Source organism: Dama dama, chromosome 10, assembly GCF_033118175.1.
Source record: "Dama dama isolate Ldn47 chromosome 10, ASM3311817v1, whole genome shotgun sequence".
NCBI classification, from domain to species: domain Eukaryota; kingdom Metazoa; phylum Chordata; class Mammalia; order Artiodactyla; family Cervidae; genus Dama; species Dama dama.
The window spans coordinates 41,243,253-41,270,555 of record NC_083690.1 but is presented as its reverse complement, the minus strand read 5'-3'; the positions used below and the strand labels follow the sequence as shown (position 1 = coordinate 41,270,555).

The following is a 27,303-nucleotide window of genomic DNA, read 5'->3' as shown; positions in this document are numbered from 1 at the left end:
TTTTCCTATCTGGAGGAGTGTCGGAGTGTGTGGAGGTGGGGAAGTGGGTCCCCTTTATCCTCAGGGGCTCTGCTGCCTGCTTCCTGCAGATCTGCTGTGTGGGCACTGGAAACTGCCCACTTCCCTTGCCTGGGAGGGAAGTGCTGGGGCCACAGTGGGGAGGGATGCCGTCTGCTTTCCTGTCCTGGCCCCAGATCCCAGGAAGGGCAAAAATTGCTGACTGCCCCTTTCATCTGCTCTCTTTCTTCCATGATAATGGAAACCAACTTCTAACTGGCCACAGCTCCCAACATACTCTGTTTCCCAGCCTCCTTTGCTGTGATATATGGCTCCATGACTAAGTTCTGACCAATGGGATAAAAGCAGAAGCTGCTTCCAGAACTCTTTATCATAAAGGATAATTGGTTTGTCCCTCTTGCCTCTTTTCTTCTTCACTTACTCAATCCTGCTGCCTGGAATTAGAATATGATGGGTGGAACTCTAGCAACCATCTTGGGGGCATGAGGGCAAAGGCCGCACCCTACAGAGGATGGAGGAGAAAGCCAGAAGGAGCCTGAGTCCTTGGGGAGCAGAGGTGTCCCCCATTGTTATTACATCCTACCTCCAGACTTAACCTGAGAGAGAAAGAAACACTGTGGTTGGTGCCTCTCCTTCCAAGTGACACATGAGGGGAAGCTCAGGCAGTTGGCGAGTCATGACTAGAGGAGATCCTGGTGCTTTTGTGGAGTGACAGTGGGGGATCAGAGATGGAAGCATGGTGGTAGAGACCTGGGGTTTGGGTACCACCCCTAAGTTGTCCTGGGGTGGTGTGAAAGGACAGCAGGAACCTCTGGTCTTTCAACACCCTGTCTTGTTGGCTAAGAAAGAGAGCTGGTGTATCTCAGGGGTGGGGGTCTTCAGCGTGAGGCTGTGGAGTGGCCCATGCATTAGAAGCTGCAAATGTGTCTTTCCTAAACTACCAACACATGCAAACCTGGGCTCACCATACACGCATTTTGGAACTGTTAATCCTCTTGACCAAACTTGTGGCATCAAACTGCCCTTCAACGGCCCCATGCAGAGCCGCCTCCTCCCTCAACTAGTGCATAGGGGGGTGCCTGGGTGGGCACCCTCCTTGGTGTGGCCACCCTGCTCTGCACTGGGGGCTGTGGCCAAGGCTGCAGCTCCGGAGTCCCTGGCATTGCTGAGTTTCAGGTTCTTTTCACCTGTACATCAGGGATGTGGTTGAGACTAAGCCCTGCAAGGTAGCAGAGCTGCGTTCCATGCTTGCCTTACACCCAGGCAAAGCCAGGGAGGCTCAACATTACACTTGAGAACCTCTCATGTCGCCTACACGGCGCTGCACTCATTTTGTTGGAAAGGCTGGCCCTTTAAGATAATGCAGCAAACATGACTCAGGAAGGTGGCAGAGGAGATGCACTGGTCCAGCAACCTGGAGACAGCCAGCGGGTGCGGTGGGGACTGGCGCTTGGACCGAGGTTGTGGGAGGACCCTGAACTGCCCCAGCTGCCTGCCGTGTGGACCCTGTGCTGGGACCTCACCAGTGTCCAGGCATCGTGTATGCGGTACAGTCTGAAAGTGCAAACCAGATGACCGCACTGGGAACATCCTGTGATGATTACGGTGGTTGTTCTGAGGCTTCGTTGCAGGAGGGGAGGGAGGGGCAAGGAAGAAGAGCCGTTCCGCAAACAGGAGCTAGTGGGGCTTCCTGGGGAGGAGAGACAGGAAGTCTGTCTGGGCGACCCGAGTACAGGGAGCGAGCTCCTCAACTTGGAGGTGAGCAAGCAGGGGGCGCCCCCTTGCCAAGGACGTCTTGGTCACAGAGGCCACCAGGCGGCAGGAAGTCTGACATCTCACAGGCTGCTTCCAGAGAGCAGGTCGTTCTAATCCCACGAGGAGCTTGTCCTTTCCGGTTTCGCGCAGAGCATCGGGCTCAGCCAGTGACTTCCTCCCCAGGGGTCCCCAGCCTTCCTGTCCCTACCCCCAGGGTGGCCCTGAGCATGTGGATCTGGGGGAACTGGGTTTTGCTCTTTTAGCTTCTCAAGCCAGACCAGGGTCCCCTCTTCCTTCCCTTTGTGGGTTCCTGCTGCCCCCAGAATAAAATGTGACCTCCACGGCATGTGACCTCTCACTCCAGTGGCCAGGAGGGGTAAAGCAGAAGGTGGCAGAGAGGGTTGGCCAGGATTAAGGTGTGGGGGGAGGTGCACGGACTGGGCTGGGTGGACCCCTGGGGTGACAGCACCCACTTACAACATTTCTAATGCTCACATCTCCAGCCTGCTCCCCTTTCCCTCAGTCCCAGATGCAAACACACCACCGTCACTCTGCACACAGAAAGCCAAGTTCACAAAGCTTGTTCCCCAAACCGCTCTCCTCTGCAAACAGCGGCACCGTCACCCACTCAAACGCCAACCTGGAAATCAGGCGTCACCGCGACCCCTCTCTCCCCATCTCCACTCTGTCCACCTGTTCCTACATCTCTCCCAGTCATCCTCTTCCCCCCACCTCCTTAAGGCACCATCATCCACATCAGGACCACCACAGGGCTTCCCAGCTGCTCTCCCAGCAGAAATGCTGTTAGGGGCCAGCACTGGGCACACACCATCTCCCCTTTTACATGTAACCGCGATAGCAGGCAGGGGCCATTACATCAAGCGTTATACAGATGAGGAAACTGAAGCTCAGAGAGCCTGGGAGACACGGCATGGTCACACCACGGCTTTGTGATTGCCTCAGCGTCCAGTGGGTCCCGACCACACCTGCATTGCTCCACCACCCACAAGATGTCTGAAATAGAAACACGGCGGTGAGATTGGGGTGGGGCTGAGGGTGCAGGAGCTCAGATCGTTCAGGGAGGTTCGTGTGTCCATTCTCCTGAATTTCCTTGTCACCTGCAAAGACGGTGAGTTGAATTTACAATTCTGATACCTCTATCCTCCCCAGCCTCTACCCTCTTGATGTTCACAAGAATTCAGCACCCAGAAGTAATCAGTATCTCCTAGCTGCTCTAACAGGGGCAGTTGACATTTTCTGAACCAATCCACAGTTACTTCTGTCTTCTTTCTGTTGCAACACAGGTTATGAAAGCAGAAATAGTCGTGGTAGGGACAACATGATTAAAACATGGAAACTATGGCAAGCCCAGGGGAGAACACTAAATCCTTTGCACAGGGGTCCTGAAGGTGGGTCTCAGCCAACAATGTTGCTGTAGGGAAAGATGATCAGCCGGGGTCCAGCAGCTTGAAGAAGCTCGGGGACTGGAAGAGGGGGAGCTGAAAGTCACAATGGACTGGAGCCAGGCATCTCCAGGCTGGAACTGGTCTGCTCACAGATCCCTCATAGCCGGTGCCCTTCCAGTCAAGGAGGTCACTGGGGTGTCGTAGAGCTTTGCCTCTGGAGCCCCAGATTTGGCTTCCCGTTCCAACTCTGTCACTTAGACAGCTTGTGTCTTTGGCTAGTTGGTCAACTTCTCTGAGCCTCTGCTACCCTGTATATAAATGAGGAGGTAAATCTGTGAAAGGGATAGCTGCTCAGTCCTGTCTAACTGCAGCTCCATGGACTGGAGCCCACCAGGCCCCTCTGTCCGTGGGATTCTCCAGGCAAGAATACTGGACTGAGTTGCCATGCCCTTCTCCAGGGGAATCTTCCTGACCCCAGGATGGAACCTTGGTCTCCTGCATTGCAGGCAGATTCTTTACCAGCTAAGCCACCAGGGAAGCCCAAAATGAGGAGGTAACATGTAGCTGTTTCAGAGAGGGTGAGTAAAAGTGTAGGTTGCTAATGTAAGAACTGTTTTTTCTTTTAATTGAGATGAAGCTACAGAAGATAAAATCCCCCCTGTTAAAGTGCACACTTGTGTGGGATTCAGCACATTCACTATGTTGTGCAACCAGCACTTCTATCCAGTTCCAAAACCTTCCAGCTCCCCTAAAGGGGGCCTGCTCCCATTCTGAATTTGCTCCTCCCCACAACCCAGGGACGGGAGGTCCTAATCTCAGCTCCAGGTCCAGTCGGCAGAGACCCTCGCCCTGTTCCTAAGCCTGAGCCCCTCACACCCACCCAGCAGCCCTGCTGCCCTGCTCGCCTTCCCAGGAAGGCTTTGTCAGTGTGAGATTCTGGCTCCTGGGCCCTGAACATCTACTCAGTTCAAACAAACCTTTACCAACACCCCCTGGGGCTAGGCCTGGGGAATTAGTGGGAAAATTCTCTACAATTCACAACAGCTTTATCCTGGCAAAGGCTCTGAGAAATCTGCCTGTAATTAAACATTTAAAACTGTATCCCATTCTTCTCTGGCCAGAGGCCCTTTAATCTTATCAAAGGGGCACCCAGTCCCTCTCTGCAGGCCCCCATTTCAGGGGATACGTTGGGAATCCCTGGCCTTGTAGAAACATCAATTGAGCGCCTCCAAATGCAGGTCCTCTGGATAAACGATTTCATCTCCATTATGCACCACTTCTTCATAACTAGCAAGATCTTGGCTGCAGGGAAATTACATTTTAAAAGTTTTTTGTTTTTTTTTTTAATGGAGGTATAATTTATGTGTAAGACAAGATGCCTCCTTTCTAGTGTAGAGTTTTGGGAGCTTTAACAAGTGCATTTGGTCAAGTAACCACCTCTAACATCTCCAACACTCAAGACACAGAACAGTTCTAACGCCCCTTACATTTCCTCATGGCCCTTCGCAGCCCTCTTCTGACCCCAGACTCCACACAGCACCTGTCGCTCTAGCCTTGCCTTTTCAGAGTGTCATCTAGACGGACTCATACCACAGGCTTCTTTCGCTCAGCATGAAGCACCTGAGGTCGTCTGTGTGGCTGCAGACACTTTGTTCCTTTCATTGCTGAATCGCGTTCCAGCATGAGGAACTGAGCCCCACTTTGTTCACCCGCCCGTCAAAGGTTTGGGGGTCGTTCCCAGTTTGGGGCAATGATGAATAAAGCCACAAAAAGACACTAGCATACAGGTTTTTGGACAAATATAAGCCTTCATTTTTCTTAGATAAATACCTAGGAGTGGGGTTTGCTGGGTTGTATGGTAGATTCATGTTTAACTTTTTAAGAAACCGCCAAACTTGGAGAAGGCAATGGCACCCCACTCCAGTACTCTTGCCTGGAAAATCCCATGAACGGAGGAGCCTGGTAGGCTGCAGTCCATGGGGTTGCTACAAGTCGGACATGACTGAGTGACTTCACTTTCACTTTTCACTTTCACACATCGGAGAAGGAAATGGCAACCCACTCCAGTGTTCTTGCCTGGAGAATCCCAGAGATGGGGGAGCCTGGTGGGCTGCCGTCTATGTGGTCGCACAGGGTCGGACACGACTGAAGCGACTTAGCAGCAGCAGCAGCAACAGTAAGTCATGTGTTCACCCTAGTACGCAGCCATCCGAGTGTTAATTCCAGGCTGGAAAACATAGACCAAAAGCCATGTAGATAGAGGCCAACCTCAGAGATATTGTGGGCTGGGTTCCAGACCAGGGCAATAAAGTGAATTTCACAATAAGGGGAATCACACAAATTTTTTCATTTCCACTGCACATAATATTATGTTGACATGGAAGTCTGTTAAGTGTGCAATACCTTTATGTCTAAATAAACGATGTACAGACTTTAATACACAACACTGTTTGTAAAATAAAATATGTTGGGCATCAAAAAAAAAAAAAAAAAGAAACCGCCAAACTGGTTTTCAACGCAGTCGAGCCATTTTGCATTCCCAGCAGCAATGCAGGGGAGTTCTAGCCGCTCTGCATCCTGGCCAGCATGGAGTATTGTAATGTTTTAAAAATTTGCTTTAATCATTCTATAGATATTCTATATTATGTATTCTAATAGGTACATAACAGGAAACAGCATTTTAAGCCAGCTCACTCTGTAATTTTTGACAAATTCTGGTATGGGCTAAATTGTGTCCCTCTCAACAAAAGGTACCTAAAAGTCCTAACTAACCCCTCGTATCTATAAGAAGTCTAGTTAAAATTAAGTCGTTAGGACGGTGCTAATTCAATGTGACTGTCCTTATTAAAAGGGGAAATTTAAATGCAGAGACTGACACACATAGAGGGAAGTTAATGTGAAGAGACACAGAGAAGACAGCGTGCATGAGGCAAGGAACTCAGCCTGTCGACATCTTGATCTCCGACTTCCAGCTTCCAGACCGAGAGAGATTAAATCTCAGTTTTCTTTTAAGTCACCCAGTCTGTGGTACTTTGTTACGGCAACCACAGGAAGCTAACACACAGACAAGATGACATGGGTGACATATCTAAGTTTTGAACCCTGTTGATAAAAAGACCTACCCGTCACCTCCTGACTGACTGCAGAAATGCAACTTAACCAGCATCTCTGCATCTCCCTGGGTGCTCCCGTCTTTGCTTGGCTGGCGCCTGCCTCCTGGAGGAAACCTTCTTCCAGGGAGTAGGATGAGGGGAAATGGAGGGTGTGCAGAGACCCCTGCTTTGAGAGCTGAGCTGAGAAGGGGCTGGCTGCAGGAGTAGAAGTCTCAGTCTGGTTTTTGTTTTTCAAACAGGGCAGGCCTGGGCTTCCCTGGTGGCTCAGTGGTAAAGAATCCTCCTGCCAAAGCAGGAGACACCGGTTCCACCCCCAATCTGGGAAGATCCCGCAGGCTGTGGAGCCACTAAACCGGTGAGCCACCACTCAGGGGCTTATAGCCCGTGCTCTAGAGTCCAGGAGCCACAACTACTGAGCCCAACGTGCTGCAACTGCTTAAGTCCTCTCCCCTAAAGCCAGGGCTCCGCAACACAAGAAGCCACCGCAATGACATGCCCACGCACTGCATTGAAGAGTAGTGCTCCCCTGGCCCGCAGCCGGAGAAAAACCCTCACAGCAAGGAAGATCCAGCACAGCCAAAAATAAATAAATAAATAAATATGTAAATAAGATAATTTCCTGTCTCCTTCACTCCCCCGCTTCCAGGGCCCGGCAGCGGGACCTCACCGCCGAGTGACTGAATGAGACATGGCTTCATCAGAAGGCAACTCATTCACCCGGAGGAACCATGAACAGCTGACCGTAAAAGTCTCGGGGACAAACACTGGAAACGGTTGCACGAAATATGAATGCACTTACTGCCCCGTGATACACTAAACATGGTTAGAGGCAATATGTCATGTGTATTTTTACCCCAACTAAAAAAAAAAACAAAAACAGTAAGAACCACGAGGGGAGTGCTGACGATGCGTCGGGAACCTCGCTCAGCACCATACATTTGAGTCTCGCTAGCTCCCTGCAGGACGAAGTCATGGCCCTACTGATGGACGTAGAGACAACCGCAGAGAGAGGTTCAGTCACTTGCTCAAGGCCACACAGGGCCTGCCATAAGGATGCTCTGCAGGCAGTCGCTGCTAGCGAGCCAGCACAGGAGACAGCAGGTGCTGGCCGGGAGGTCCGGAGCGGCTGCAGCAGCGCGCTGGCCTCGAGCGCCCGGCCGCACAGGATTGGCTGCTGGGAAGGGGGCGGGGCTCCCGGCGGCCGGGGGCGGGGTCGCTCCGAGCCGTAAATACGGCGCCACATGGCAGGGGCTGGGGAGGCCCGGGGGCGGTGCGGAAGGCGCAGGCGCATTGCGTGGGGGTGCGATTCAGACTCCCCGGCCCTTCCGCGGCCGTGACTTCTCGCGAGAGGAGGAGCAGGGGGCGGGGCCGGTGGAGAGGCGGTGTCGAGAGGCGCCGCCGGTCGCGAGGCGTTGGAGGCGCGAGCTGCGGCGCGAGGTGAGGTGATGCGAGGGGACGTGAGGGGCACGCGAGGTGAGGTGAGCGGCGAAATGAGGGGTGCAGGGTGAGGTGAGGCGAGGGGCGCGGGGCCTGGGTGGCGCCGGCGAGCCGGGGCTGGTCCTGCCCCCTCAGCCACCGGGGCAGGTCCAGCGCAGCCCCGGGCCGAGCCCCCGCGCCGTCGCTGTGTGACCTTGGCCGGGCTCGCACCGTCTCTGAGCCCCAGTCCTGCGGGGGTGAAAGAGACCTGGACCGGGCGCTGGAGCTCGCGGCCGGTCAACTCCTGCCGTCGGGGCTGGCCCCCGCCCGTTTTGGCTGCTGGGCATCGATCCTGAATGGGGCCGGCGGCGGCGGCGGCAGCGGCCGCCGGAGAGTCTTCGGCTTCCCCCATCGGGCTGGTCGGGAGCTTGGAGCGGGAGCAGGCGCTCGGAGCTCCGGCGCGGGGCCGGGCGCCCCGGGCGCACGCGTCCCTCCACCAGCCTCTTGCAGGGGGGGCCCGCCCAATGCCCTGGGCCATCCGAGGCCGCGGGCATTCCCCCGTCCCGCTGACCGCCAGCCTGAACTGCAGCCCTGGCGGAGGCGGGCGCGTCCTGGAAGAGCACCACTCAGATGAGCCTTTGCTCCAGAAACAGCGCGAGGAAGCCATGTATTAGTCGCGAACAGTAGGACTTATATCTTCCACTTGGGCTCGCAGCCACCAAGACATCTCCGGCGAGCCTTTGGCTGGAGCCGAGGTGCCGTCTGGCGCGGAGCACAACAAGCCATAGTGTTCCTGTGATTATTGAATTATTTATTTTATGATTCGACGCCGGAGAGACTCGGGAGACCTGGGATGAATGAGAATGTGGATTGGGGGAGAGTGGATGCAAGCGCATCTCTAAGGATACTGTCCCCTAATGTGTGGGTCCAGGCAGGGGGCAGCTGAGAAGCCGCTCAGCTGGTCCTCACCTGCCCCCAAACCAGGACACAGTCTAGCCCTTCTCTGTGAACATCTGGTGTTGGGAATGTAAGACAGGGCTGGTGTCAGGATCAGAAAGGAGATACTAGGAAGATTTTTTAAAATTGAAGTATAATTGATGTAGCATTGTGTAAGTTTAAGATGTGCAGAGTGTTGATTTGATGCACTTATATATTGCAACACGAGTACCACAGACGTGTCAGCTAACACCCAGGAAATTGTTGCCTGAAGGTAGCACTGCTGAGAATATAGAGAGTGCCTGCATGGAAACGCATGGATGTTTCGTTTTCTTGCCAGATGGTTTCTAAGACTTTGGGCTGGTGTTTTCAAGCCAGCAGGGCTGTTCGCTGTCACTCGGTGTGCACCTCCTTCATCATCTGAGCAAACAGTGAGCCTCTCATCCTTTGTAAGATGCCAAGTAGGGCTAGAAGCTGGTAATATGGCTAGCCTGACTGTAACACCCTGCGATTAATGTTGTCATCTAGGTGTTTACAAAGTGTGAAGAAAGAGGGAGCAGCTAAACTCGTTGTTAGGTGTTGCAGAAGTTTTCCATAGTGGAGATGACAGGAGTTGGGCCTTGAGAGATGAGTGAAGTTTGGGGAGAACATTCCAGGGTGTGTGAAAACGAGGAAGTGAATGGAATGTTTGACGGGAGGGAGCAGTGAGCCCCCTGTGTTGATTGGAGGATGGGGTTTGAGGATTGAAATGCAAGCTAAGGCCAGAAAGAGGTTTCTGATCGAAGGGCCTTGAATGCTTTGCCAGGGAGCTTGGACTTTATCCTCTTGGTGAGGGATAGTCAAGGTTTGGGGTGGGCTGTGAAAGATGTGTTTTAGAGAAGTAACCCTAGTGAGAACAGAGAAATGGGTCCAGGGTATCAGGAGATGGAGACTAAATTGGGTACAGTTGTAGGGGGCGTGGGTCAGAACGGTGGCTGAGAGTCAAGAAGGGCGTCAGCTTGAAAGAAGCAGGAGAGTCGACACTACGACAGCACTCTGTGGGATGTGGTGAGAGGGAAAGGAAAAAGGCAGAAGTAACCAGGATGTCTCATGTGGGTGCTGAGGAGGGGCCGGTACCTGAGCTAGGGAATACTGGAGCACATGTGGAGAAGGAAGGGGCTAAAATGCATTTGATTTTTGGACTTGTGAAATTTACGGTATTTGTGGGCCGTCCTGGGTGAGATGTGCTCTTGGAGAGAAAGAATGTGCCCCGGGAGGGAATCCTGGGGGATGGCAGAAGAGGAGCACGTTGGATGGTTGCCAGAGGAAATGCAGCTTACTGTCATTACTGCATGGTCACTAAGGCTAGTGGGTGGTTCTCTTCCAGAAAGGTCTCAGGTTAAAGTGCCATTCCTGGATAAGAGACAGGATATTGATAATACTGAAACAAATGCTGCTAGTTTGTAGTTTTTTAAAACTAACATCTTCAGTTTCAGTTTTTAGATTGTTTCTTTTTCTTTTTCTTCAGAGAGGAGTGACTAGTTTCAGAGTACTTAGTGGGTCTGTGGCTGCAGCCAAGCTCATCCTTCACCAGTCATTTGCCAGCAGATGTGCTTAATGATAACTGACTCAGTAACTCAGCACTTCCTGGACTTAACCAAGGTGGTGGTTTCTGTAACTGTTTAGAGAACTGCATTTCAGAGAGGAATAGGAAAAAGTGGGTGTAGTTGAATGGGGAAGAAGGGGTGGACAGAACACAAGAGGATGAAGTGAATGGAGCCTGTGTGGCTCCCAGAATACTATCAATTGGTACTTCTTCCAGGTAGGAGAATGGAAGAATCTTTGGGGAAAGTGAGTAGCCTGAGAAAGGATCTAAAAATAATGACATCAGGGGCCCACAGTAAGGAGGCCCAATTGGATCACTCACTAACAAAGTTCATAGTTAATAAAAATAACTCCCTTCTAGAGTCCAAAGCTTCCAGGTTCTTTTAATCCCCTTCCCCTTAAATAGGACTGGATAACCAGGGACAAGTGAAGAAACCTCTGATTGGGAAGACAGAGATCATAACACACACTTGGAAGCAGTAGAGAGTATGCCGGAAGAAAACTTAGAAAGCATACTGCCACTAATACACACATGGAGATGGAAAACATTTCATCAGTAGGCAAGAACAGGATGCTCTCTTTTTGTGTATGTTATTGGAGTCTGGTTGCTTTACTGTCTTGTGTTTCTGCTGTGCAGCAAAGTGAATCAGCCACACTTATGCATCTATCCCCTTTTTACTTGGGTTTCCTTTCCATTTAGGAAGAGGTCACCACAGAGGATTTAGGATTTTTTTTGTTTTAAAAGAGCATTCAGAAATCCAAAAAGATGACTCATGTGTATAAATACAGTGGAAGAAATAAAAAGCTCAGTTAAGTGAAGAAGAAGTTGACAGCTCAGGAAATAGAACAACAGCAAAAAGAGAAGGAAAATGAGAGAAAAAAGAAAATTAAATGGTCATATTAGGCGGTTTACATAGTAAGAGTTTCAGCAAGAAATAAAATGGGATAAAATCATCCACAAAAGTATAAGGTAAATCCTAAAACCAAAACTTCCTCCTTCGAAGGGGCCCACTGAGTGACCAGCACCACAGATGAAAATGCAGGTTCACTCACCTCGTCTGTTCAGTTCCCAATTTGGATATTCAGAGTGTGGGGAGCAAGTTTGTATAGGGAGGAATACTGAATTTCTGGTAGTGACTAGTGAGAGTTTGGAAGCAAGGAGTTTATTTGAAAGTGCATCTGAAAAAAAAAAAAAAAGAAAGTGCATCTGAAGGTGTGTGTTGCAGAATTTCCATGGTGAGAGTTCACATGGAGAGAAACCATGCACACTCTCTCCAAGGCACACTGCTGTGAAATCTCAGAACTCTGGACTAAGGAGATTGTGTTGACTTCTAGAGAAAGAACAAAGACAGGCCACCAACGGGTCAACATAGGATGGAGCAGAATGGCTTGGGAACCATCTACAGGAGCATTGGAAGCTAGGAGGCAAGAGAGCATTGCTTTCAAAATTCTGAAGGGAAGTATTTTACCTTGAATTCTAAAATCAGGCAAAGAAGGGTAGAATAAAGATATTTTCACACTTGCTCCAAAAATTTGTCTCTCATGTATTTTAAAGAAATGACTGGCAAGCATACTTTCCCAGAATAAGGTGGGGAATCTGGAAAGTCAGAACTAGAGGAGACAGAATTATCCTCAGAGAAAAGGTGAAAAGAATCTGCTGGGTAGGTGGAGAAGCTGGGATACCAGCCAAGCCAGGCACTGGGTAGGGAGAGCAGGTATCTCATGACTTGAGCCTCTATGTTTCCTCAAAGGGATTTTGTGGGGAAGATGAAAGACCGGGTCCCTGGTGCTCTGAAACATCTGGAGAGGAGATTTAGACAGTTGGCAGAGTTGGGGTTGTAGTAGTGATAAGTACATAGAAAACAAAGCAAATGAAAGCATGAGACTATTAACAAGTTCCAGGGAAAATAAGCTGTTGTGCAGGAAAGAAAAATAATTATGGTGTACTGCAAGGCTTTGCTGTGAATAGCCTTTGCGCAACGGTAATACTTTATGTAAACATTGAATATCGCTCTCATTAAAATGATGATATGCCTGTATGGAGGAGGCGTGGAGATGAGCGTGGCATGGTTGTTTGAAGGGCTGATGGAGGAAAGAAAGACTACATTTCTGCCTGCCGCCTGCCACTATTTGGGGAAGTCAGTGGATGATGCCCAAGCTGAACTATTCGATTATCGCCCAGGGCAATTACTTAGAGGCAGGTGGTAACACCAAAAGAGACAGCTAAGAATGAGGGAGGGACTTCCCTGGCAGTCCAGTGGTTAAGACTCTGTGCTTCCACTGCAGGGGTACGGGTTTGATTCCTGGCCAAGGAACTATGATCGCACATGCTGCGTGGCCAAAAACAAATAAGAAAGATGGAGGTGGGTAACAGGAAAGCAGGGACTGGGGGCTGTGTTTATAGTTAACTCTGGTGATGATGTAATCCTTTAACATACAGACATAATGTTGATCAAAATAAAGACAAAGCAGTAAGCTTCCTACTCCAATGAAAGAAGAGGCCAGACTCTGGGTGTTCTGTGTGCAGCTGGATCACTCACCAGGCTCTTTCTTATGGGGAGAGTTTACTTGTTCTTATTTCCTCTCCATTATTGTTATTGTTCTCAGTATCCTGTCTCTTGGCTGTGGTCCCATATCAGAGATTTGGTGCTATCTTTAGCTTTTTTCTTTTAACTTGTTAAGGAATTTGATTCATGGGGTTCTTGTGGCAAGAATACTGGAGTGGTTTGCCATTCCCTCCTCCAGTGGATCATGTTTTGGCAGAACTCTTCACTATCACCTGTTGGGTGGACTTGCACAGCATGGCTCATTGCTTCATTGAGTTATGCAAGCCCCTTCGCCATGACAAGGCTGTGATCCAAGAATCTGAGCAAACTCTGGGAGACAGTGAAGGACAGGCAAGCCTGGCATGCTGCAGTCAACAGTCAGATACCACTTAGTGACTGAAAAATTAACAACAAAAGGAATTTAAAACATATCCAAAAGTAGAAATGATAATATTATTATCTCTTCTTTACCTATCACTGAGTTTCAGAAATTATGAAATCAGAAGTCAGTCATGTTTATCTGTTTTTGTTAGCATAATAACTCTTTATTGAGCATCTAGCTCAATATTCCAAGCACTATTCATAGCCTTGAAACTACAACTATGACAAACTTTGAAGGGTTAAGTACCTCCCTTCTAAAGTTTATATTCTAGTCCAGATAGACAGTAAGCAAATATACTAGTGACTATTTAATATGCAGTTCAGTAGGTGATGACAAATGACACGGAGAAGAAACAGGTATGGAGGATGGACTGGCAGGGTGGGGAGTGATCAGGGAAGCCCTCGCTAATGCGGTGAGGTGCCGAGGTGAGCCACAGGATTCCTGGGTGTGAGCCGTCCAGGCAGTGGGAGCCTGGCTGGTGCAGGGCGTGGACAGTGAGGAGGCCACTGTGGCTTGAGTGGGGCCAGTGACGGGGAGTGAGAGGCATGGGGGTGTGGGACCCCAGTCTTGCAGGGCTTGTCACAGGCCATTGTAAGGACTGGAAATGGGAGACATTGGACCCCAGTGATTGAGTTTTGAGCAGAGCCATGACGTGATCTCACTTTTGGCAGAATAACCATGGCTACATTATATGGACACGAGAGCAGAGGTGGGGAGACCAGGTCGGAGGCTGTTGGAGTAACGCAGGTGAGAACTGGCTGAGAAAGGTTAGGGTCTGCGTATATTAAGAAAGTAAAGCCCTTAGTCAGGTTTTTCAGCTAATCATAGTGAAATTTATTATCTATTTTCCCTTGAAGTAATTTCTTTGAATTGACTTAACTCTGGGAAATGAGTTATTTTTTGGATTCCAAAGTCAAGTACCTTGCAACAAGTATTTGAGTCCTGTGAGGAATACAGAAGAAATGGTAAACATGATCCCTGTCTCCCAAGAACCTGAAATCTAATTTGGGAATATGGGACCGGAGTGCCTACCTTAATAACCTGACTACTTGTGAGGCTCTCCCTGGGCTCAGACTCCAGGGATGAAGACATCAATGTCAGCAGATGGCCGTCTGTGCTGTGGCCAGCTCTGTGGGAAGTTACTTTATTTCAAAGGCCAAGTTTGGCTCAGTGTTCGTTCAGGTCTTCTGGGATGAACATCAACCTTTGGTTCTCATCAATGTGACCATTTATTACTTATTTTTATTTGGATACGCTGTCAGATTTAGTTCTCAGGGTTAACTGAATACAAGTGAAGTAAATGTTACAAGCAAATAAACCCCCAGTGCTGGTGGCATGAAGTGGAAATATACCTTTCAGTAGACGTTTTAATCCAGCACCAGAGCATCAGGTGTAGGGCTGGGTGATAGAGGGTGCAGAGAGTAAATGTTGATTCCACTAACAAACTTTCCAGATTTCTGTTGACTGCAGTGATGAGAACCATGGCGAATTATTTGCCTTATATAGTGTTTGCAAAGCTGTATAAGAAGTAGATAGTTTCTGGTCTCTTTGCTAGTAGCAGAAATAAATAAAATTTGAAACATTCTTGGACTTCTTAATGAAGGTCATGTCATTTGATTTAAGGCTCAGAAGTTGGTTATTTGGACAAGGAGAAGCGAATTCTCTCAGAAATAAAAGTGATAAAAATTTGAGTGCATAGAAAAACCAACTAATTCCACATTAAGTATTTCCTGAGAGGCTGGTAGAGTGTAGTAGTTGGGAATGTAGGCCCTAAAATCAGTTGTCAAATGCCAGCTTTGAGCAGTGGTAGCTGTTCACAGTTGGGCAACTTGCCTGGCTATTTTGCCCTAACTCTTATCAAAATTACAGTGAAGATCAAATAACTTCAGATATGCAGACCTTATATCAACACTTTGGAAAGCATATTAGCTACTGTTTTTTTATTATAAAATTAATTAAAATCATACATTCTTCTCTGCTAATAACTGGATATTGATAGATAGCATGACTAATAATAAAAATAATGTTATATTTGAGAGCCAGATGAAACAGAAAGATAAGTAGGGCCAGTGGTATAGTCTAAAGAACATGCTTTACTGGTTTACAAAACATTTAGCTGATCTTTTCTCATTTTCTTTTTTTTTTAATTTTTTATTTATTTATTTTTTATTTTCTCATTGTCATCCTCTCAGTAGCTCTGAGTAGCAGAAAGACCTTGATTATTCTTGTTTTATAGGTAAAGAAGTAAAACTCAGACTTAAAGAAATATCCCAGGCCACTCAGCAGAGACTGGACTGGGCCTCAGAATTCTTGTCCTTTTCTTCCCAATATCTAAATGTGTGTGTAGGACTTCAGTGCTGGTGTTTTTATCCTGTATGGTAGAAGTAAGTGACAGCTGGTTAGTTGCAGAGAGTTTATGCTGAAAAGTTTTAACTCTTGGAGATTGAATTAATAAGACCGCTCACATTTTTCCCCCTTGCAGTCAAATGCATTGAGGTATAATTTACGTGCAATAAAAGGCACGCATTTTAAGTGTAAACTTCCATGACAGATATACCCACCTGTGTAACCACCCTTACAGACAATGGAATAGAAAACTTCCCTCACCCACATCTCCCCCTGTCCCTTGGCAGTTGATGATTTCTGTTACTAATTTTGCCTTTTATAAACTTGATAAGTGAAATCATGTGGTATGTACTCTTGTGTCTGGGTTCTTTTGTTTAGTGTAATATCTGCAGGATTCATCTGTGTGGTTGCATGTGTTGATGTGTGAATCAGTGGTTCATTCTTTATTATTGTTAGTTTTCTCCTGAATGAGTATACCAGTTTGTTGATTCACTCACTTGTTGGTGGACCTCTGGGTTGTTTTCAATTTGTAGTAATTTTTAATAAAGTCACAATGAACATTCTTGTACAGATCTTTGTGTGGACAGTAATTTCATTCATGTCTTTGGTGTTATATCTAAAAAGGTATCACCATATGCAAGGTCGTTTAGGTTTTCTTCTAGGAGCTTTAATAGTTTTGCATTTTACATTTAGGTCTATTAATCCATTTTGAGTTAATTTTTGTGAGGGGTGTAAAGTCTGTGTCTAGATTCCTTTTTTTTTTTTTTAACATGTGGATGTCCAGTTGTTCCAGCACCATTTGTTGCAGACTGTCTTGTTCCGTTGTATTGCCTTTGCTCCTTTGTTAAAAATAAGTTAGCTATATGGGGGTCTGTTTCTGGCTCTCTGTGCTGTTCCACTGATCTATTTCTCTATTCTTTGCCAATCTACACCATTTTGATTACTGTAGCTTGGTGGTAAATCTTGAAGTCTCATAGCATCAATCTTCCAGCTTTATTCTTCTCCTTCAGTATTGTGTTGGCTACTCTGGGTCTTTTGCCTCCACCTACAAACTTTAGGAAGAGTTTGTTGATGTCCACAAAGAACTTGCTGGGATTTTGGTTGGGATTAATCTGTAGGTGGAGCTGGGAAGAACTGACATCTTGACAATATTGAGTCTTCTTATCCTTAGCAGTTTGCACATAGAATATCTCTTCATTTATTTAGTTCTTCTGATGATTTCATTCATCAGAATTTTTCAGTTTTCCTCATAGAGACCTTGTACATATTAAATTTAAACCTATGTATTTTATTTTGGGAAGGTGCTAATAAATGGGATTGTGTTTTTAATTTCAAATTCCACTTGTTCATTGCCGATATATAGGAAAATGGTTAACTTTTGTATATTAACCTTGTGTCCCACAAACTTGCTCTAATCACTTGAGCCTGTAAAATTTTATAATTGAAAAATGATAATCTAAGATTCATATATCATATTTTGATGGTCAGTTTGATTCATCTTTAAATAGAATCCCTAAGCTTAATTCTAGAACATCTGCTGTTATGGATCTTATAGAACCTTCCAGGAAGTGAAAAATCGGCTTGATATTTTTAAATACAATCTTTTTGACTTTTTTTTAATGTTTCAGCATAAAAAAAAACTGGTCTGTATACAAAAAAAGTTGGTATCAATTTTTTTCATAATAACCAAAATAGAGAACTAACTCCAAAGTTCGTTGGTTGGTAAATGGATAAACAGGTAGTGGTTTATCCATATAGCAGGTACTATTCAGCCATGACACAAGCAACATCTTAGACAAGTCTCAGAAGCATCTTGTTAAGTGAAGGAAACCAAATCCAAGCACCTGCTTCCTGTGTAATTCCATTTCTGTGACATTCTAAGAAGAGGCAGGACTACAGGGAAGATAACAGATTGGCAACTGCCTGGAGCTGGATATTGGGGAGGGTGCAGGAACTTTGGGGGATGATGGGAATGTTCTGTGTCTTTAACACTGTTCATTTGCCCAGACTCATCAGACTGTGCAGTTTAAAAGAGTGCATTTTATTGTGTATAAATCATACCTCAGTAATCTTCACTTAGGGAAAAAAAAGCAGAGGTGCTAATGTGATTTAACCAGGAAAGAACAGTCTTTTTAAACAAATCAGGTGCTGGAACAGCAAGATATCTATAGGGGGAAAAAAACAATCTCAGCGTCTCCCTCTGGAATACTTGTATTGGATATTCTACACTGGCTGAAATTCTCTGCATTTAACATTCCTTTCCACAACACCAGATCCATTAATTTCCACTTATTACCACTCACTGTTTAATTCTCACTGGTTTGATCATTTGTGTCTATAATATGTAGTAAATACACAAACACACAGAGACCCACAAACCCCAGTCCAAATGACAAAATAAATATTCATATATCAGTGAGGGCTCTCCAGAGAAACAGAACCCCAGTAAGGGGTGTGTGTGTGTCTGCGTGTGTATTTATCACAAGGAATTGGCTCCCATGGCATGGAGGCTGAGGAGTTCAGACCCAGGGAGCCGCTGGTGTGTTCCAGTCTGAGTCTGAAGACCTGAGAACCAGGAATGCCAGTGGTGAGGGTTCCCGCATTTGTCCGAGTCTGGAAGCAGGAAACCAATGCTCCAACTCAAAGACAGTCAGGTGGAGAGAGAGAGTTCTCTCTTCCCTTGCCTTTTTGTTTTATTCAGGCTTTCACCAAAGTGGGTGAAGCTAACCTACGCTGGGGAGGGCCATCTGCCTTACTCAGCCTACCGATGCAAACATGAATCTCATGCAGTCACCCTCACAGACACGCCAGCATGTGGGACCAACTACCTGTGCAGCCATAGCTCAGTCAAGTTGACGTGTGAAATTAGCACACACCGCTGGATCTTCCTGTATTGTTCTGCCATTAAATTGTGGGAAACGCCCTTACATGCATCTGAATGTGGGTCTGGCCACGTGGCCCTTGCTTTCAGAGGTTTTGGGGTGACATGCTCCTGAGTGTGAGGGAGGTCGGCCCTCAGCTCTGTGCCATGGACTGCCCCATCTTCCTGGACTCCTGTCTGTCGTTGGCATGACGGCTTCTTCAGACCAGCAGCCGTAGGTGGGCAGCCAGCTTGCTTGGGGTGCTTGCCTCCAGGGGTGACCACGTCTGCTCTGGCATCATACCCTGGCCTGTGTGAGCAGAAATGTTCAGCAGCCCCTCCTTGGGCCCAGAAACTCTCTACCTCGCCACAGTGTTCTGCTTTAGTAGAAAACCAGCCCTCCAGGGATGAGACTTCTAGCTCAAGTTTGCTGTTGGTCCTGTTGCTGGAGGCAAAAGCTGGAGACCGACGTGGAGCCTTTCCTCTGTGAAGGCTCTTCTTGCTCCGCTTCTTCAAAACTGGTGGGGCTTTTTGTTGACTGCTTTTTGAAATACTGGCAGGTTTATGTTCAGAAATAATGCCCTTATTTTATGAATGAGAAATTACTTTATGTGGTCACTGTTGTTCTCTGACATGTTTTTGAAGCAGTCCCTGGTTCTCAGCGGGCTTCCCCAGTGGCTCAGCAAATCCTCCTACAATGCAGGAGATACAGGAGATGCGGGTTTGATCCCTGGGTCAGGAACATCCCCTGGAGGAGGGCATGGCAACCCACTCCAGTGTTCTTGCCGGGAGAGTCCCGTGGACAGAAGAGCCTGGCAGACTGCAGTCCATGGGGTCGCCCAGAGTCGGACACGACAGAAGTGACTGAGCACGCACGTCGGTTCTCAGCCTGGCTTTCCCCGTCATTCTGCTCTCTCCCCCAGAGGATGGGGATGTGTTACCTGGATTATCCGGCTTGAGCTGCCCAGGCCACTGGGCCAGGAGTTCCCAGATGTCCTGCTCCCTTTTGAAAAGTAAAGCTTGTTGCTGGCAGTGCTATGTGATAGTCTTGACTCAGTTTGCTTCTCTGCTCTCTCGTCGCAGTTCTAAGAGGCTGTGTACTTGTCTCCGTGCATGTTTTGAGGCAGCCACAGTCCTTCCTCCCAGAGGACTGCTCTCACAGGCCATTTAATGCGCACAGCCCGGCGGGTTTCCACCACCGCTGCTTTTGTGGCTTGTTTGAGGTTAGCGATGACAACACAAGGGATTGCCCTTGTTCTGTGATGTTAAAAATGAACTGTGGCCTCAGCCTCATGGGTCAGCACTGCCTCACTTGGTGTATAGGCACGCAGCCCTGTGGTGTAGAAGGGCTGCAAGGGGCTGTGACGTGGCAGGACTCCGGGGCGAGACAGGGCTTCTGGACCAGTCTCCCCAGTGAGTAACCAGGTGCAGGGTTTCCGCTGTCCCAAGGAGAAGACCTGTCCTGTTTTTGTGCAGTAACCCCCAATTATAAATTTCTAGAACTTTAGTGTTCGCTTAATAAACAGGTTGCAGGTAGAGTCGCCTGTGGAGCTTTTGCACTGTGCAAGTAACTTGTGGCCCCAGCAGCAGGCTCCGCGGTCAGCTTCTGACAGCTCACTGCTACAGTTAGGCCTTGCTTTAGTTTTTACCCACTGTCCGACATTTGCCTTATTCATGCAGCATTGCCTCTTGGAAATTCCTCCACAAGTCGACTGTTACAGCTCTAATTCATTTTTCTTCCTCCAGTGTTTTCTTTGTGGTAAAATACACATAACATGAAACTTACCACCTTGGCCATGTTTAAGTGCACAGCTCGGTGACATTAGCACATTCATGTTCTTGTGCAGCCATCACCACCATCCGTTGTGAGCACTGACTTCATCATCCGAGACTCAGACTGTGCCCACTGAACACTGACTCCCCACCCCCGGCCCTGCCCCTGGCCCTGGCTCTTCTACTTTCTGTCTCTATGAATCTGAGTCCTTTAGGAACCTCATGTAAGTGCAAATACAGAATTTGTCTTGTCTGTGACTGTGACCGTGTCTTTTCCTTGCAATTATTAGTAAAGAGAGTCAGGGTTTAGGCACTGGCATTTATTAATGTGCATATACTACTTCTTGGTTGAAAAATAAAGCATTTAGGTCATCAGGCCAGGTGGTTCTTTGCATTATAAACATGCGGCTGATCTGTGCCTGTGTCCACAAGATGTGCCCGTGGCTCAGCATCACCTCTATTCTGTTTGTTGGTCTTAATATTAAAAGTGAAAACTGGTCTCTTAAATCACCTGACATCTTAAGTTACTTTTTCCCTTTGCTGCTTTCTCAGGCTGTAGCAAACTTTTTTTTTTAATATGGTTTCATCTTCATCTTTATAAACTGTTCATCCTGGCACATCCTTGAGAAGGGATGGTCTTGAAAACTTCAGTGACATGGGTACTTATGATCTAGTTTTAAAAATAGGCTGTAAAAGTGTGTGATTATAACCATTACCACTAAAAGGGTATTGAAAGCTATTGCAGTATTGCTGCTTCTTGTCTCACTCACACCCACTCGCCAGGAGCCAGCTAAAGTCCCAGCGGCAGTTGCGCAGGAGACAGCACGATGCCTCACCTGCAGCCCTGTTTCATGGTTTTTGTGGTGTGCTTGTTACCTGTATAATGTGTGGTCATTATATGTTGCTGCTCAGTCGCCAAGTTGTGTCCAACTCTTTGCAACCCCATGGGCTGCAGCATGCCAGGCTTCCCTGTCCTTCACTGTATCCCAGAGTTTGCTCAGATTCATGTCCATTGAGTCAGTGATGCCATCCAACCATCTCATCCTGCGTCACCCCCTCCTCTTCCTGCCCTCAGTCTTTCCCAGCATCAGTGTATTTTCCAGTGCTTCAGTTCTTCGCATCAGGTGGCCAAAGTATTGGAGCTTTAGCTTCAGCATCAGTCCTTCTGATGAATATTCAGGGTTGATTTCCTTTAGGATGGACTGGTTGGATCTCCTTGCTGTCTAAGGGACTCTTGAGCGTCTTTTCCAGCCCCACAGTCTGCTGCTGTCTTTACCATGAGTATGTATCACTTTTCCATTTAAAAAAAAAAGTGAATTAAGAGTAAACAAAAGCTGCAAAGGTGAATAGAGATTGTCCTCAAATTTCTGCCTAATGAAAATGTGTTGGATACCAGGTGCGTAGTCTACTAGAAATGTAGACTCAGGTGCACACTGGGAGTTGTCCCAGAGTGTGCTCAGCACGGGACTCTGCTTTGGACTTCCCAGGATGAGCTCCATCCCTCTGTGCCCGGTGTCCGCAGTGAGAGAAGCCCTGGACAGCTTAGAAAGCCGCCCGCTCTGGGTCTGGGCCCACGTACGGTTGTTAGGGTACTCCGTCCTTGGGCTTGACTCGGTTTCTGGTTTCCTCTTCTGAAGTTGCTCCCTCTGCCATGTGACAGCCCTCCACAGGGCTGAAGCCGCAGCACACACCTGGCTTCCCTCCTGAGCAGCCCTGCTCCCGGTGGCCCCGGCGTCCACCGGTGCTGTGGGGGTGAAGGCTGAGCCCTGGCAGAAGCCTGCCCAGGTCACGCACTCTGTCGGCCTCTCACAGGGCCCAGCTCATGTGTCCGTTTGGATGATGTGACCGCAGCAGAAGGGGCTTGGGGTGGGGCAAGGGGGTCACATCACATGGGGAAGCTGACACCCCCCACCGGGCCCCCCACAAAACTCAGCTCACAGAGGGTGAAGAGGTGGAGAAGCAGACCCATCCTATCTGGGCTGCAGGCTGGGAGAGGACCTTAATCATTCACTTGGCCTCTGTTGTCTTCCAGCTTCTTCAGAGCACGGCGTCGCGTCTCTACTGGAAGTGGAAGTGAAAGGGTCCAGGGAAAGGCCCCTGCATCCATGGACACGATGACCAAAAGCCGGCTCTTCCGCCTGTGGCTGGTCCTGGGGTCTGTGTTCATGATCCTCCTGATCATCGTGTACTGGGACAACATGGGCTCCACCCACTTCAACCTGCACAAGTCCCTCTCCAGGCCGCACGTGCTGAAGCCCTTCCCCAGCCCCAATTCAGCGCCTGGGGACGTCTTCACCTCCAGCCTCGAGATTTGGGAGAGCTTCGTCAGGGAGAAGCAGCGCCCCCTTTTGGGTAAAAGGGTGGAGCAGCCCTCCCTGCCGGCCTCCAGCAAGCCTGTGCTCGGCAACCTGGAGGAGAGCGTGAGGGGCTACGACTGGTCCAGCCACACTGCCCAGCAGAGTCCGGACCCGGATGGGCGGCAGGCCGAGCGGAGGAGCGTGCTGAGGGAGTTCTGTGCCAACGCCAGCTTCGTGTTCCCCACCAAGGAGCGCTCCTTCGATGACATCCCCAACTACGAGCTGAACCACCTCATCGTGGACGACCGCCACGGGGTCATCTACTGCTACGTGCCCAAGGTGGCCTGCACCAACTGGAAACGCGTGATGATCGTCCTGAGCCAGAGCCTCTCAGACCAGGGCACGCCCTACCGCGACCCCCTGGACATCCCCCGGGAGTACGTCCACAACTCCAGCACCCACCTGACCTTCAACAAGTTCTGGCGCCGCTACGGGAAGTTCTCCAGGCACCTCATGAAGATTAAGCTGAAGAAGTACACCAAGTTCCTGTTCGTACGCGACCCCTTCGTGCGCCTCATCTCGGCTTTCCGCAGCAAGTTCGAGCTGGAGAACGAGGAGTTCTACCAGAAGTTCGCCGTCCCCATGCTGAGGATGTACTCCAACCACAGCAGCCTGCCCGCCTCGGTCAGCGAGGCCTTCAGCGCCGGGCTCAGGGTGTCCTTCGCCAACTTCATCCAGTACCTGCTGGACCCACACACGGAGGAGCTGGCGCCCTTCAACGAGCACTGGCGGCAGGTGCACCGCCTCTGCCACCCCTGCCAGATCGACTACGACTTCGTGGGCAAGCTGGAGACGCTGGACCAGGACGCCGCCCAGCTGCTGCGGCTCCTCAAGGTGGACCGGCTGCTCCAGTTCCCCCCGAGTTACCGCAACAGGACTGCCAGCAGCTGGGAGGAAGGCTGGTTTGCCAACATCCCCCTGGCCTGGAGGCAGCAGCTATACAAACTCTACGAAGCAGACTTTGTTCTCTTCGGCTACCCCAAACCTGAAAATCTGCTTAGAGACTGAAGGCGCTGGGGGAGATCCTGAACACCAAAAAAAAAGTGCTTGTGTTGTTCCTTTCAACCTGAAGGAAGGGCCGGTGGTACCGCGACCATCTTCCAGAGGATGGAGCACTGGCCTGCCACATATATTTTTTTACGGCTTCGTTTCTCTCCTGGTGTGAATTCCACAGTGCTCGGTTGATGAGCCCGCTGGAAACACCTGGAACTGATCACACCCACACTCCAGTTTGTAAAATAACCTATGGTTTTGCAGTCTAGACTTACTGTTTACTGCTTCCCTGTATTCATTGAGTACTGTGTTAATATTGTTTTTTTAAGATTAATATATTTCAGATATTTAATATGAAAAGTGGAGAAGGAAGTGGTGGAGTAAAAGGTTATACCTGCTCCTGCCGCCTGCACTGTGGTTCTTCCGGTGGGGCAACACGCTCACGAGGGGCCCTGAGCAATGCTGTGGCCCACGCTTAGGCCTCAGGGCCTCGATTTCAGGAAGGGAGGGTTCCTGGTTGTCTTCAGCAAAAAGGAGGACCTTAAGTTTACCATCAGGCCTTCCTGTATTTGTGCAAGGGCAGCACATCCTCCAAAAGTGAAAGCTCTTTTGTTGTTTAGTCGTTCAGTCGTGTCCGACTCTTTGTGAACTCATGGACTGCCAGGCTCCTCTGTCCATAGAATTCTCTAGGCAAGAACACTGGAGTGGGTTGCCATTCCCTTCTCCATGGGATCTTCCCTACCCAGGGATCAAACTCGGGTCTCCTGCTTGGCGAGTGGGTTCTTTACCACTGAGGCAGTGGGGAAGCTCCGGGATTAGGTGATCCATGAGAAAAAGGAGGGCTGGGGTGTTTTCTTTGGGGAATTATTTCGTCTTGCATCATCCGGAGGTGATGTTAATGAAGACCCCTGGTTTGCACTTGTCCCTGCCTTTGCTTGAGTGCTTTAGATGAGAACCAGATTTCACCCGTCAGGCCTGCCGGAGGTGATTCCACTTGGCTGTCTTGGTCACCACCCGGAGGGCATCTGCTCTTGGTGATGGCACCATCATGCCCGCGGACCAGGATCTGCTGGGTGACTTTTGTCGGTGATGGGCAAACACGGCCTGTCTTCCTGCGTCTGCACTTGGCGGATTTTGAGTGTGAGAGCTTGCAGTCCTGGTGGGAGGCTGGCAGGACTGTCAGCACGTGTGCTGTGCCTGGAGTGTATAGCTGAGAAGTACAGCTTAGGTCTCCAGGCCTTCAGAACGTCCCTGCTGCGGTGGGGACTGCGCACACTTCAGCCGGGTGCGGGCTTGAGTGGGGCGGCGCCGACCTCTGAAGGGAAGAAAGCTCCCTCGGAGGGGCAGGGGCACAGTGCCGGCCCGACGGTCAGCAGCGGTGCGCGGAGCAAGAGGATCTACAGACTGGGAACACGGAGGGTCAGCTCCAGCCCCATCCAAAACAGGGGAAGAGTGAAGTTCAAACCCCAGCCCACACACCTCCACCCTCGCCAGCACGGCCTCCACGTGGCCCCGTGCTCCCTGCAGCGCCCCTCACCAGGAGTGGGGGCAGTGGGGGCGGCAGGGAGTGGAAGGCACACCCCCCCAGACCCAGGGCACAGCAGTGTCCACTGGGCCTGTCGGAGAAGTGAAAACGGTGAAGAGAAGTCCAGCGAGAGATTGGAGGATGGGGAGATGGGATTTCAAAGCACTCATCCGTGCACAGTCCCCACCTTGCCCACCTGGGCCCCACGGTCACTGGCTGCCGGTACTTTGTGTCCCTTCATCCAGCTCTGAGGCCGAACAGCCCCCTGGACACCAGAAGGGAAAAGCTGCGGGCTGGAGGAGACATGGGCTGAGCCATGATTCGGGGATGGATTTTTCCACCCCAGTCGCTGGAGGGCAGCGGCATCAGGCAGCAGACTGCTGGGTGGAGAGTTTGAGAAAGAAGTGTATGAAGTGAGGGATCCAAGACTCCTCCCGAGATCTGGACACCACCCCTGTTTACAGCGAGATGAGTGTCCTTAAGGAACAAGCAAGCACTTCTGTGGGCTCAGTTCAAACATCTGAGCTTCTTCCCAGGAAAATTCTAGCGGAAACTCTGGCTTTGACAAAACCACTCTTACTTCAAAGCCCTTTACAGAAATTGGGGGCTTAAAAACAATCCAGATGAAACAGTTTTGCCATTTCAGTTGGTTTTCTCCCAGAGTATCTTGCTTCCAGGAGGTTTCCAGAATACTTTGGTTTCAAAACTTTGGGGCACAAATTCGAAAAGTGGATTTAAAGTGTCAGGTTTCAAAGTCAGTCAGCTTTGGAAGTGGTCTGGATTTCTAAAAGGTTTGGTTGAAAAATGTTTGGGTTCTAAATTCTTCCAGAAATGTTTCCCAGAGCATGGAGTTCCCACAGCACTTCGGGAGACGCGCCGGGCTGTCGTGGGGCGTTGTGGGGGGTAGACCAGCCTGAGCAGGGCCGTCCTGCCCTGGGCAGGGTCTGCTGCCCAGCCCGCAGTTAGGCAGGGGAAGGATCTGGGCACAGCCGGTCTGGCTCCGGCAAACGTGTCTTCAGAAATCCCCTCCTGTGCGTCACTTCTCCTCCAGCCGTCCCCACCGGGCACTCTGCTAGTGGGTGCCAGTCTCTTTGCCAGAGGGCCCCTTTCATTCCTGACCTGGGGTGGTCCATGGGTGTCATACTCCAAGGAGGAAAGTTGCCGTGAGACTAGACTTTCCAAAGAAGGAGGTCTAATTTGGGAAAAGGCATATTGATGGAAGCGCCAGGGCTTCCTGGAAGGTTCTTGTGAAGTCACAGGCTGGACCAGAATCCATAGTTATACGGATTATTGGCCCCACTTTGCAGATGGGGAAATTGAGACCCCGCGAGGCTGTGATGGTCTGTTCTGGCCCCGCCATTCCTCAGGAACCCAGGTGTTCCGACCCTACCTCCTGGCTGAGCCCTGCCCTTCAGCAGAGCACTTAGGAGCAGCGCCTGCCACCGAGGCACCTGACCGGCCTTCCCCCACCTGCCTTGTCTGTGCGTCTGACAGCAGGCCTTGGGGGCTTCGGTGTCAGGCCCAGCCTTTGGGAAAGCCTCCCTAGGAGGAGACACTGGCTGGGAGGAAGGCGACAGGCAGGGCCTCGGGATGGCTTGGCCCTCAGGCTGGTGACGATGGAACAGTGGGGAGTTGGCGGGAAGGACACAGCTGACAGCCCGCCGCGGTCCTGGGGTGGAGTGATGTGGGCGACAGAGTGTTGGCAGGGAGGCCCAGCGCAGAGGGGAGGGGAGAGGAAAAACCCAGCGGAGCAGCCCTGCCCTGGGTGTCAGCACCCGTCTGTGGAGCCAAGAGAGTCTTGCCTCAAATGTGTTAATTAATTTGGGGGCCTCTTCCCGTCCAGTGGAGCTCACGCCACGTGGGCTGCAGCCAGGGAGGGCTGGGCGCCCGGCACTTGGGGCTGCATCCTCATCGGCCAAGGTGGCGGGGCGCCCGCGGCCGCCTGCCCTCAGCGGCTGTGAGCTCTGCCCAGAGCCAGTTCTGATGCCCCGTGAGGGCCAGAATGAGGGCACAATCAGAAGGGCGCTGCTCTAATACAGAGGTATTTGACCAAGGGCTTCCCTGGTGGCTCAGATGATAAAGAATCTGCCTGAAGTGCAGGAGACCCGGGTTCCATCCCTGGGTCAGGAAGATCCCTGGAGAAGGAAATGGCTACCCACTCCCAATATTGTTGCCTGGAGAATTCCATGGATATAGCAGCTGGGGTCCTAGTCCATGGAGTTGCAAGGAGTCAGACCTGACTGAGCAACTAACACTCACTGTCAACCAGGTATGGAGGGTGCGTGCCACCCCC

At 49.8% G+C, this 27,303-nt stretch overlaps 1 protein-coding gene across 4 annotated transcripts; it reads left to right on the top strand.

Moving 5' to 3' along the window:
• Positions 1–7,659: 7,659 nt before the first annotated feature.
• CHST12 (carbohydrate sulfotransferase 12) lies at positions 7,660–25,717 on the top strand. 4 transcript variants are annotated; one of them, XM_061153792.1, is made up of 2 exons: positions 7,660–7,729; positions 22,168–25,717. In XM_061153792.1, exon 2 carries the CDS (start codon positions 22,241–22,243, stop codon positions 23,498–23,500), a length of 1,260 nt encoding a protein of 419 aa, XP_061009775.1. In that variant the 5' UTR covers positions 7,660–7,729; positions 22,168–22,240; the 3' UTR covers positions 23,501–25,717. The 4 variants fall into 4 exon arrangements, with proteins under 4 accessions (XP_061009775.1, XP_061009777.1, XP_061009776.1 ...); XM_061153794.1 differs by having other exon boundaries at positions 7,674–7,765; XM_061153793.1 differs by having other exon boundaries at positions 7,699–7,770.
• The last annotated feature ends 1,586 nt before the right edge of the window (positions 25,718–27,303 follow it).